Below are 12,815 nucleotides of genomic sequence, written 5' to 3'. Positions count from 1 at the left end.
CACACACACACACACACACACACACACACACACAGTCCGTGTTAATACCACACTCTGGTACACAGGAGGAGATGCTCCCATTAACCTTGGCATCCCTTCCAATGCAGCGGTCTTCACCTCACACACTCCACACCATTGATTACTGCTAATACAGTTCTATTGAATCCCTCTCCTCTCCTCTCCTCTTCCCCCCTATAGGAACGAAGATGCTATCAACCAGATGGCCGTTCCCCCCTTCCCAACTCCTCCTTCTGTCCTCTCCTCCACTGAGGTGAGTCCTATTCTCTCACACACACACTCTTATGGCCGTGTGGTCATCCAAAAGCTGAAAGAGCATGGCACTAGCCATGACGTTATGCGATAGCATATGCTTGGGCCTAAACACACACGCACTTCCAAATGCAAACAGAACAACAACCGACATCGAGCTGAAATCGCAGGCCCTTGGTCCAAAATGGAGCCTTATCCAAAACATGCATGTTTTTATTTGTGCATGTCCGATCAATGCACTTACCTGAAGACATGGACTGTTATTCAATTGGAAGAAATTACAGTGCAGTTGACAACTTTCTACTTTTGAATGTGTTTTTTCCCCCCATGTATCATCACCATAACCATCATTATGATTGTCCCAGGCTCCTCCCCCCACACCACCAGCAGCAGCAGCGGTATCAGCCTTGGTCCCCACAGAGAAGCCCCAACCTCCAGAGAGCCTGGTCCTCTGCAGGGGCCCCCTGGAGGCCTCCATCTCCATCAGCAAGGTAAGAGGCTCCACTCCCCACATTCTTACCTGTCCTGGGTCGTGTTAATTAGACACCGAACGTACGAAAGTGGACGGGAACAGGAAGGTATTACCTGGACCTGGTCCAATAAGAAATGATTGTTTTCCGTTGCAAAGTGTTCCATCTGTCTTTTTCGTAAACATGTGTGCCAGTGTGGTGATCATTTTGTGGCTTGGACCTCTCTCTCACACACACCACACCTCACTCACACCACACCTCACTCACACTCACACCACACACACACACAGGGGCAGTCCAGTGTCGTCTCCAGTGGGAGCACAGCTACAGAGCTCATCTCCAGAGAAGCAACACTCAAGAGCCTCCGAGAGGGAGAGACCGCCTCCAAGGTCAGCTGACAGGAAGCCCCCGTGACACTTCCTCTTTGCACCCTACACGTCTGGACCAGCTCTGTGATCCTCAGTGTGCAGACTTTTGCAGCTGACTTTTTGTTACTGACTTGTTTACTGAATTAGTTGAGCAACTTAAAAGTCAAGCATGAACACCAGGCAGACACTTCAGCACCGCTATCTAAATATACTTTCCTTTTTGAAGTTTTCCAGGCATAACTTACATAAAGACATAGGGCACGAGTCAATTCAATCCCGTGACCCTAGTGTGTGTATTCATGCATGTACTTCTATGTGCTCTCCGCAGAAGCTCAAGGCCTCTGAGAAGGGGGCGGAGTCTTCGGAGAGCATGCCTGTGCCGGATGCCAAGGCCCTCCTGGAGCAGGTGAGCATGACAGTGGATTTGGGTAACCTATTATACACGAGGCAATGTAGGGCATTCCACAGCACTGCATGTAGGGCACTGGACTCCACTCTGTGGGGAAGGGAGAGTGAAGCAGAACGAGCTCATAGTATCAGACAACTCGTGTTTAAAATTGAACAGTAAAATGCATTATTCAGTTATTCACAACTCGTTGTCTGGGCAAAGATTTGGTAAAATATTGACTACGACTTCACTTCTGCAAAGACTGCCAACCTGTCCAAGGTCTCTCAGAGCTCCAGTAAGGTGCCAATGGTGAGCGCTGTAGACGGAGGGCTGGTGTCCCCCCCTGCCGCCTCCCTGCCCTCCTCCTGCACCGGTCCAGACTTTGAGTACTGCAGCAAAGGTATGGATCCCCCCTCTATCCTTCCTAACCTCCCCCTCCCTGGAGTCACACTCACAACTAGCAGTCCATTCACAGTACAGGCCTGAGCCTTTTACTCAACTGTCTCATATTCAATTCTCTGTGCAACACCTTGTAAGTCAACATCTGTTTTAAATTCCTTAGAAATATGACGCCGTTCAACAAAAATAACAACTCTGTTTGCCGTGACGTTTTATTACAGAATCTCTCTCTCTCCATCTTTCCTCTCTCCAGTAGACCCAGCCACGTGTCCTATCGTTCCAGGCCAAGAGATAGTCATAGAGATCGCCAAGGGTCGCTCTGGCCTGGGCCTCAGCATTGTAGGGGGCAAAGATACACAGCTGGTAAGATGACTAACTCTACTCAGGGGTGTGCGACTGGTTTCTACGTCAACCGTCAACAACGGTCACCAAGACGGACGTGAGCATGACATTGGAATTTGATATGGGCTAATGAAACGGCATGACACAAGCCAAGGTCTGCCTTTATTCAAATAAAGTGTCAACTTTTAATTTATTTGCTTTTTATCCAGTCTGTTGTAGTCAATTTCTGTTCAGTTTATTTGAAGTTACAGCGCATTGTCTCAGCCAGAGGTGAGAAAGACACTGCAGAGAGTGGTCTATCTCTCTCTCACTCTCTCTCTCTCTCACTCTCTCTCTCTCACACACACACACACACACACACACACACACACACACACTGCCATTCTCCTTAGTCTTCTGGGAACACACAGCAGCAGCCTCAGGCCACCGCAGAACAAAGGAGTTTAATTGAATGTTCTGTAGCCGATTTGCCCAAGGATGAGCATTGAGAGAAGCATTCACTTTATTTCGACTGATCTTTCCAGAGGCTTTCAGTCCAGTTAGTCATATAGCCTAGCTTTGATTCGCTCTGTTTCTCGCTCTGTCTCTCACTCACTCACTCACTCTCACACACACTCACTCTCACACACACACATATTCAATATGCTTTAATGGCATGAATGACAAGGTCAATGTTGTTGAAGTGATACACAAAAAAAATATGAAAGCAACAACAATAAGAATCGTAGCCATAATACTAAAGAGAGAAAAATATTTGTTTATTTATTGTTGGTCGGAACCAGTACCAGAACAATGCAGCTTACATCTAAGAGGTTTCCTTAAGTAACCTTTTGTCTCATGTAACCATACCAAACCCTTCAAATCATACTAATTTCAGAGGCTCTGATTTACCTTTACTATGTTACGTCTAGTCTATGAGACCAGGCTGATATTTTATGTGGTTGAAATGCCTTCCGCTTGCATAACAGTGCAAAGATGACACATAACGCGTGCGTTCGCAAATTCTCAAGAGCTGCTGAAAGAAATCCTATTTCTCCACTCCTGTTCCTAAGACAAAATGAACATTTGTTCTATAATTTTAATGCAAGAAATGCATAATTCTGCAGGAGTTATTCATATATTGTGTTACATGTTATAGGCCTACAGTCGGTGTCCGTATTTCAGTTACTATTCCATTTAACCCATATGTTAACTTACATTAGGAATATTCTGTTTATTCATGGATGTCAAATGTGCATGGTAAACAGCTTATCCCAAATAAGACCTTGAGCGGGATATGAGCTACAAAAAGTTTCAAACGTTTTGGGCCGTTCATAAGTCTAACCAGAATAGAAAGAGGAGTAGGGGGCCCCGGTGCACAACTGAGCAAGAGGACAAGTACATTAGTGTCTAGTTTGAGAAACAGGGGCCTCACAAGTCCTCAACTGGCAGCTTAATTAAATAGTACCTGCAAAACACCAGTATCAACGTCAACGGTGAAGAGGCAACTCTTGGATGCTGGCCTTCGTCGGCTCCGACAAAGTTCTGAGTGTCAGTAATCTTTCCCAAACTCAGCTGATTCATGTAATCAACTAATCATCCAGCTTTAATCATTTGAATTAACTGTGTAATGTTAGGGCAAAAACCAAAACGTGCACCCATTGGTGTCCCCAGGACTGAGTTTGGGGAAACGCTGCTTTATCGTGTAGTGTGGCTGGTGTTACGAGCCGATTCCGGTCACTGACCAATAGGAACATGGGCACTGAGTATGCATACAAAATAATACGATTAGCCGATTGTGAGTAGCATTTACATGCTTTGCAAGAAGAACGAATCCCCTGTTAATCTTGGTTACATGACACATATGAAATCAAGCTACCTTGATGAATGCAGAAAATCTATATTAAAGTTATTTATTTTGTCACACCTTGTCTAACAAGACAAAGTTTCTATGTGACAACTATTTCGCGCATAATCATAGAGAGAGGCTTGCGCTGCTGGTGTCGGCACATGCGCAGATCAAACACACCGCTGCAGTTGGCGCAGCCTACCTCGGCTGCCGTAGTCCCGCAAGGCAAACGCAGAATGTGACGACAAAACTAAAGCAAATTGTACCATTTGGCCAGGTTGACATCAAGATTTAAATGTGGTAACATCGCACAGTGTGACAAAATACCTGTAAAAGGCTGAATCCGACATACAGTGTGGAAAGGCCTTAAGGTGAAGTCTCCTTCCAATGTTCAATCACATTCCATCTTTCTCTGACCTTTAACCTAAATCAACTATTGGGGAAGTGAGGTTTTCTTATTATTCTCCTCCAGCAGTCTAAATTTGGTGTGAATTTCAATGTGGTGATTTTGGGCCAGTTTTGTTAAGGGTTCACTCTGGTCAGAGACAGTTCTCCATAAACGCTCTCTGCTTGTATGAACCTTTGTTGGATTGGTTGCACCCAGAATGTGCATGGCCTTCTTTCAGTTGGCAGTAGAAGTGGAAGTCTTCCTAATGTTTTTGCAAAAATCAAGCTGCTGTTTTTCTGTGGATGTTTTGTGGGTGGAGCTCGCTCTCGCTCACGCTCTCTGAACAATCACTGTTGAGGGTTCATATAAATTGCTGATGTTTGAAGGTGCTGTCAATGAGAGCGGTTTAGGCAGGTGTGAGTGGTTGGGTCTATTAGTCACCATAAGCAGTCCTAATGTCCTATTCACTGTCATATCCCCTCTTTTCTCTCCTTCTACCTCTCGCTCGCTGTCTCTATCCCCCTCTGTCTCGGACTCTATCTAGGATGCTATAGTGATCCATGAGGTATATGAGGAGGGGGCGGCGGCACGCGATGGACGACTCTGGGCTGGAGATCAGATCCTGGAGGTTAGTCTCTCTATCTCGCTCGCTCTATTTCTATCTATCCTCTTTCTCTCCTCTATTTGTCTCTCCCTTCGTCACACCTCTAACAAGTCTGTTAGCTGTGCAACAGAGAGCAAAATGGAATAATCACAGACCTCACTGCACCTTTTCCATCAATGCACATGGTAGTGTCGTGCTCCCCAGTGCACTAAACTAAGACGACGTCTCCCTCTACTGGCTGAGATAAAGGAGTAGTTGAGTGAGTACCAGGCAGCCCCTGCAAGGCGGGGAGGACCACGAGCTCTGGATGCCCGTGTCATCGATGTCTATTTCTTTTCTTCTTTTTTTTTATAAATCATTTTGATAGTAACTCTCCAAAAGGTCATATACTCCGTGTAGAAAACTGCTGGAGCTGCAGGCCGTGGTGAAAACATTTGCACCCTAAAAAGGAGGACTTCAGGGGAGTCTCAAGTTGGATTTCCATTTGTTTTAATAAAATGGACCTTGAATGTTGCATCCCATTTGTGTCGGCTATTTGCAAGACAAAACCCGCTGAGTTAAACAGTGGCTGTATTTATCCTCAAGCCGAGTACTTTTTTTCTTAATTGTTAGGCTATTTTATGTGCAAATGTATTTAATTTTTTAAGTTTATAAATAGCAGCTAAATACTGTATATAGGTGGGAGAACTCCGACCAGAGAAACTGAGTTACACCAGTGTACATGTGTACGCCCATCCAGGTGAATGGCGTGGACCTGCGCAGCGCGGCCCACGAAGACGCCATCACAGCCCTGCGGCAGACCCCGGCCAAGGTGCGTCTGACGGTGCTACGGGACGAGGCGCAGTACCGCGACGAGGAGAACCTGGACGTGTTCAGTGTGGAACTGCAGAAGAAGGCCGGACGCGGCCTGGGCCTCAGTATCGTCGGCAAGAGGTACAGTTGCTACTCTGACACACGGGCTGCGTCCCCACTCTCCTGATTTCTCACAAAGTGTGCACTTCCGCATTTGCACACTCCCCGTCTTAGATTTAAGTGATGGAAACTCCCTCAAGCCAATGCTTACACCAATCAGAAGCTTTTAAATCCATGAAAGAATTTATGCAAATGCACACTTGGGGAGGAGGGTGGAGAGTTGGGATGTGACCTCCGTGTGTTTCCGCTACAGGAGTTTCACCCCTATCAGGAAGTGTAATGTTAACTAGCAAGACATGTAACAAGGAACTGCTGGAGCCGTTCACACTCTTCTTGCTTGTTAGCTACAGGATCTCCGTCAAACGGCAACGAAGGGTTAACCACCATTTTCTCAGGCTTACAATGTCAGATGGATTTGAAAGCTGGAAAATGTTTGTTGGAATTCTTTTGCAATACATTGGCTCGGCACCTGTTCAGATGGCTGTTGGTCTGCGTGCACTGTAGGAACGGCACGGGGGTGTTCATCTCGGACGTGGTGAAAGGGGGCGCCGCCGAGCTGGATGGCCGACTGATGCAAGGGGACCAGATCCTCTCTGTCGACGGCGATGACATGAGGCAGGCCTCGCAGGAGACGGTGGCCGCCATTCTCAAGGTAAGGGGAGGGGCCAGACCTATGGCTCAACATCACACCAACAAACAACCACACAGACTTGTAGACACAGACTTGTAGAGACAGACTTGTAGAGACAGACTTGTAGAGACAGACTTGTAGAGACAGACTTGTAGAGACAGACTTGTAGAGACAGACTTGTAGACACAGACTTGTAGACACAGACTTGTAGACACAAAACTGCCATAATAGACCAAAGAAATACTGTGCAATTGCAGATCAAATAAACCACAACTGCAGTCAGACAAAACAAAGAACAATAGTCACAGGCAAAACAAATAACTACAGTACTCCAACTAAAACCCATAACAACAGCTAATACTTGCCTCAAAAATAACACAAACGAACATCCCTCTCACCATCACAGACCAAGACAATACCCAGCCTGTCCGTAACCACCAAACTCTCCTTCCTTCTACCACAAGGGGTCACCGTTGGTACTGTTATTGTCAAAGCCTGCGGTGCTCTTCAGAAGTGCTTTTAGCTGCAGCGGCGAGGCCTTCTGGAGTGGTGGTTCTGGCTACAGTTGAGCACTTTGTGGAGTCCTTTTAAAGTGGGTGCTTTGTGGACAGTTGCTACAGTGGTGTATACCTTTGCCAGCGCCCTTATCAAAGTATATAGTAGTATTCAACTTCTTGCTTCCGTCTATGACCTGGAGTGGGTATCCTGGCTGCAGTTGGGCATTAAATGGGTTGTATTGTTGTCTTAGTATTGCACTATGGCTGCGTACCAAATGGCACCCCTATTCCCTATATAGTGCACCATATAGGGAATACGGTACCATTTGGGACGCGGCCTGTGAAGTGGAGACCCTGTACGATTGAAGCGTGTGCCCTGTCCTCTGTCGTGGAGATCCCAGCAGGCTGCATCAGCCAGCAGTTAACTAGGATGTGGCTATAGACTCTGTAAGGCCTGGTCCCTAGCTGCTCTGCTTCGTGCTGTTGCTGTTGCGTTACCTGTGCCTCTGCAGTGCGCCAGGGGGGTGGTTCTCCTAGAGCTGGGTCGACTGAAGGCTGTCTCCTGGATCTCTCCCAGACACACCTCCCAGGGAAGCCAGGTGTGTGTGTGTGTGTGTGTGTGTGTGTGTGTGGCCATTCTCACCCCTGCTGCCTGGGAGCTTGCATGCAGAAGCTCAGTCTCACTGACTCACCCTGGCTGCTGTGTCATTAATACCCACTGTCTCACCTCCTCCTCCTCGCTCCATTCATCTCATGCATGGGAGCCAAAATGGCTGCCTGCTGGACATTTACCAGACTCATTCTGGTGTCAACTGTGTGTCAGTGACTCACTCACCTTGCCCAAAACAAACTCGCTGCCACCGGGCAGCATGCCTCAGTGTGTGTTTTTTTTTATTTTTTCTTCTGACTGGATCACAGCTCAGTTTCCCCTCCCTCTCTCCCTTCAACAGATGAGCCACGTGAATACCAACAGCACAATCGCCACGCCCCACCCCCTGCTAAACTCCACCCCCTCCACCTCTCAGCTCCTCAACAACGCCAGGAAGCCCATGACGGAGAGCATGACCTCATCAAAGAGCGCAGGTAGAGGACCACTTTGCTCTCCTGGATTGGAACCTAGCCTCTCCGTCTGAATGTTGGTACTGCACTTTTGGTCTTTTGGAGTGCTGAGCTCTGAGGACCGGGATTGGATACCAGTCAGTTCCCTGTGTAATGCCCGTCTGTCCCTCTCTCTGTGTTATAGGAGCAGAGATGGGTGTGCGCACTGTGGAGATCACGCGGGTAAATGGAGAGCTCTTCTTCTGTTCGGCTCACAGTGATTGCTGTGATCATCAGAAGATGAGTCTCCAACCAGACCTATCACCCTTCTCTTTCCCTCTCTCTCAGGGTCCTACTGATGCGTTGGGGATCAGTATAGCTGGGGGGAAGGGCAGTCCTCTTGGGGATATCCCCATCTTCGTGGCTATGATCCAGGCCAACGGGGTGGCAGCCAAGACGCACAGGCTCAAGGTGCGTGTGTCAGTGTGTTACGATCCCCTTGCTGTCTATAATCTCTCACCATGGTGTGTGTGTTTTTTGTCCTTCAGGTAGGAGACCGGATCGTGAGTATCAACGCTCAGTCTCTGGATGGCCTGTCCCATGGGGATGTGGTCACCATGCTGAAGAATGCCTACGGCAACATCATTCTCCAGGTAGAAAAACAAACACACACACACTGCAAGCATGCACATGGAACTTATACACACACATACACTCACATACACTCAGTTTATTAGGTACACCACCCCATTCACGAAAATGGATTTCTCCTATAGACATTGAGTCACGTGACAGTGGCTTGCTATGAAAAGAAGGCGTGTATGTATCGAGGCATTCAGTTACTGTTTATTTGAGCGTTACAGGCTACTACACCGCTCACGTCACAAAATACATTTTGAAATCTATATTATTCAATTATTGCACCCACACTGCTCGCGCACGCCAACGAGTGTCTGTGTTGCCACGGGCTAAAATAGAAGTCAGTTCTATTTGTGACGCAGATCGCGCCATAAGTCCTGCCTCTCCCGTCTCCTCATTGGTTTATAGAAGCAGGTACCCACGTGCCATCTCCTCATTGGTTATACCCACGTGGGTGACTGACAGACGAACAAGGTCAGTGGCGGTAATGCACCTAATTTATGAAAGTCTCCAATCGCAATATAAAGTCAAGAGAAGAAAAAGCCTAGAAGGAGGAAAGCTGACTAGAAACGATTTGGTTGATGTGTGGATTAATTGGCGGAGTAGAGGACCTTGTGTATTTCAGGTAAGATAACAACTCAATGTTTATATCCCAGGACAAATTAGATAGCAACAGCAAGCTAGCTAAATAGGACAAATTAGCTAGCAAGTGCAAGCTAGCTAAATCTGACAAATTAGCTAGCAAGTGCAAGCTAGCTAAATCTGACAAATTAGCTAGCAAGTGCAAGCTAGCTAAATAGGACAAATTAGCTAGCAAGTGCAAGCTAGCTAAATAGGACAAATTAGCTAGCAAGTGCAAGCTAGCTAAATAGGACAAATTAGCTAGCAAGTGCAAGCTAGCTAAATAGGACAGATTAGCTAGCAAGTGCAAGCTAGCTAAATAGGACAAATTAGCTAGCAAGTGCAAGCTAGCTAAATAGGACAGATTAGCTAGCAAGTGCAAGCTAGCTAAATAGGACAAATTAGCTAGCAAGTGCAAGCTAGCTAAATAGGACAGATTAGCTAGCAAGTGCAAGCTAGCTAGCTAAATTGCAATAAATGTTTAATACTTTTCAACCGGTCCCCAAATTAATGTTATTGGTTCAGAGTTTGTTTTGATATTTTAACCTGTGTGTCGTGATTGCGTTTCGTGAGAGGTGGGGCAAAATCAATTTGTGCACAATGGCACACGGGTGCAGCCGGGGTGGGTATGATGGAAGCGTTTCCAGTATCACCGGTTCCAGTATCTCAGAAACGGCCGGACTTCTGAGCTTTTCACGCACAACCGTGTCTAGGGTTTAGCCCGAGGATGGCGCAACAAACAGAACAAATCCCGTCAGTGGCAGTCCTGTGGACGAAAACACCTTGTTGATGAGAGAGAATGGGAAGAATAGTGCAAGCTAACGAACAGACAAATAACTGTGCTGCACAATAGTGATGTGCAGAATGACATCTCGGAACGCACAACTCGTTGGTCCTTGTCACGGATGGGCTATTTAGGGAGAGGCTATTTAGGGCTCCCGAGTGGCACAGCAGTCTAAGTCATTGCATCTCAGTGCAAGAGGCATCACTGCAGTCCCTGGTTCGAATCCAGGCTGCATCACATCCAGCCGTGATTGGGAGTCCCATAGGGCAGCGCACAATGCCCAGTGTCATCCAGGTTTGGCCGGGGTAGGCTGTCATTGTAAATAAGAATTTGTTCTTAACTGACCTAGATAAATAAAGGTTAAATTAAAAAATTGCAGCAGACCACCACACCGGGTTCCACTCCTATCAGTGTGACTCTAGTGGGCCCGGTATCACTGGACAACTGAGGAGTGGAAAAACATTGCCTGGTCTGATGAATTCCTGTTCCGTCATGCTGATGGCAGAGTCAGGATTTGGCGTAAGCAGCATGAGTCCGTGGACCTATCCTGCCTGGTGTCAACGGTACAGGCTGATGGTGTAATGGTGTGGGGACTGTTTTCCTGGCGCACGTTAGGTCCCTTGATACCAATTGAGCAACGAATGTTTCCCGACACTTTTAGAATCCATGCCCTGAAGAATTCAGACGGCGTAAAGGCATCCGAACCAGGTACTAAGATGGCTGTACCTAATAAACTGTCTGGTGACTGTAGACATACATAAACACAGTCTTGTACAGCTAACCTTGTGGGGGGACACAATTCAGTCCCATTCAAAATCCTATTTTCCCTAAACCCTAACCCATACTCTTGCCCTAGCTCCTAACCCTAGCTCCTAATCCTAGACCTAATTCTAAACCTAACATTAATTCTAACCTTAACTCTAAACCCCCTAGAAATAGCATTTGACCTCGTGGGGACTAACAAAATGTCTCCAGTTGGTCAAATCTTTGTTGGTTTACTATTCTTGTGGGGATTTCTGGTCCACAAACACACACACACACACACACACACACACACACACACACACGTCCACACACACACACACACACACACACACACACGTCCACACACACAAACACACTAACACCCCACCCCACTACTCATATTTATATGGCCAAATAAGGTATCAGACTTCAAACGTAATGACACCGATCACCCAATGTGTCCGCATTGTTTTTTAATTGCAGATTATTTTACATCCATCAAAGACATTTCCTAATAAGGGACAATGATGCCATTTTATTTCCAGATATGTAAAAAAAAAAAACATTTTCCAAACATAAATTCTTTCATTTTATTTGACCATGATGTGTATGTATTTATCAATGGGGGTGTGAGTGTGTATGCACATACATTCTCTATGTACCGTATGTGTGTGCAGTAGAAAATACTGCCGTGTGTGTGCACACCCGCCCATGCACTGTGTGGTTATCAGCTCCGTGCAGCCGGCTGGCAGTTTGGAGCACTGGGCCAGATAATCCCAGGCCTTTATGCTAATGCAGCTTTATCAGTCCAGCTCCAGGAGCCTCAGCACTGGGCTAGCCCTGCTGCATAGCGCTGATTACACACACACACACACACACACACACACACACACACACACACACACACACACACCACCCAGGACACCCAGCAATTACTGTTGACTACTAACCCCCTCCCTCCACACATCTCTTTCTCACTCAGTGTCTGACTCGATCTCTCCCTCTCTCTCTCTCTTTCTAGTTTGTGCTGTTTCCATCTCTCGCGGACTCTCTCACTCCTTCCCCTTTCTCTCTCTCTCCCGCTCTTTCTCACTCCTTCCCCTTTCTCTCTCTCTCCCGCTCTCTCACTCTTTCCCCTTTCTCAATCCTTCCCCTTTCTCGCTCTTTCTCACTCCTTCCCCTTTCTCTCTCTCCCTCCCGCTCTCTTTCTCACTCCTTCCCCTTTCTCTCTCGCTCTCTCCCGCTCTCTTTCTCACTCCTCTCTCTCTCTCCCTCTCTCTCTCTCCCGCTCTTTCTCTCCTTTCTCTCTCTCTCTCCCGCTCTCTTTCTCACTCCTTCGCCTTTCTCTCTCTCCCGCTCTCTTTCTCACTCCTTCCCCTTTCTCTCTCTCTCTCTCTCCCGCTCTCTATTTCACTCCTTCCCCTTTCTCTCTCGCTCTCTCACTCCTTCCCCTTTCTCTCTCCCTCCCGCTCTTTCTCACTTCTTCCCCTTTCTCGCTCTTTCTCACTCCTTCCTCTTTCTCTCTCTCCCTCTCGCTCTCTTTCTCACTCCTTCCCCTTTCTCGCTCTCTCTCTCCCTCCCGCTCTCTTTCTCACTCCTTCCCCTTTCTCTCTCCGCTCTCTTTCTCACTCCTTTCTCTCTCTCTCTTCCGCTCTCCCACTTTTTTTCACTCCTTTCTCTCTCTCTCTCCCGCTCGCCCGCTTTTTTTCACTCCTTCCCCTTTCTCTCTCTCTCTCTTTTTCACTCCCTCTCTCTCTCCCGCTCTCTTTTTCACTCCTTCCTCTCTCTCTCTCTCCCGCTCTCTTTCTCACTCCTTCCCCTTTCTCTCTCTCTCTCGCTCCCGCTCTCTTTCTCACTCCTTCCCCTTTCTCTCTCTCTCCCGCTCTCTTTCT

At 47.2% G+C, this 12,815-nt stretch overlaps 1 protein-coding gene across 13 annotated transcripts in view; it reads left to right on the top strand.

Annotated features, from left to right (window-relative positions):
* Positions 1-12,815, top strand: part of LOC110522973 (PATJ crumbs cell polarity complex component) — a 237,273-nt gene that overhangs the window by 161,029 nt on the left and 63,429 nt on the right. For 6 of the 13 annotated variants that reach the window (XM_090235254.1, XM_036977876.2, XM_036977875.2 and 3 more), the window contains 14 exons: positions 199-271; positions 636-761; positions 1,031-1,129; positions 1,437-1,514; positions 1,758-1,896; positions 2,149-2,258; positions 4,998-5,081; positions 5,797-5,990; positions 6,474-6,621; positions 7,610-7,696; positions 8,048-8,180; positions 8,341-8,378; positions 8,484-8,606; positions 8,684-8,788. In XM_090235254.1, coding sequence (XP_090091380.1) covers positions 199-271; positions 636-761; positions 1,031-1,129; positions 1,437-1,514; positions 1,758-1,896; positions 2,149-2,258; positions 4,998-5,081; positions 5,797-5,990; positions 6,474-6,621; positions 7,610-7,696; positions 8,048-8,180; positions 8,341-8,378; positions 8,484-8,606; positions 8,684-8,788 — 1,537 coding nt within the window. The remainder of the gene's footprint in view (positions 1-198; positions 272-635; positions 762-1,030; positions 1,130-1,436; positions 1,515-1,757; positions 1,897-2,148; positions 2,259-4,997; positions 5,082-5,796; positions 5,991-6,473; positions 6,622-7,609; positions 7,697-8,047; positions 8,181-8,340; positions 8,379-8,483; positions 8,607-8,683; positions 8,789-12,815) is intronic. The other 7 variants (XM_090235251.1, XM_090235250.1, XM_036977874.2 and 4 more) reach the window with 3 other exon arrangements.

Source organism: Oncorhynchus mykiss, chromosome 5 (genome assembly GCF_057628025.1).
Source record: "Oncorhynchus mykiss isolate SJ-2025 chromosome 5, ASM5762802v1, whole genome shotgun sequence".
Lineage (NCBI taxonomy): Eukaryota > Metazoa > Chordata > Actinopteri > Salmoniformes > Salmonidae > Oncorhynchus > Oncorhynchus mykiss.
This window is presented reverse-complemented; position numbering and strand designations above follow the sequence as displayed.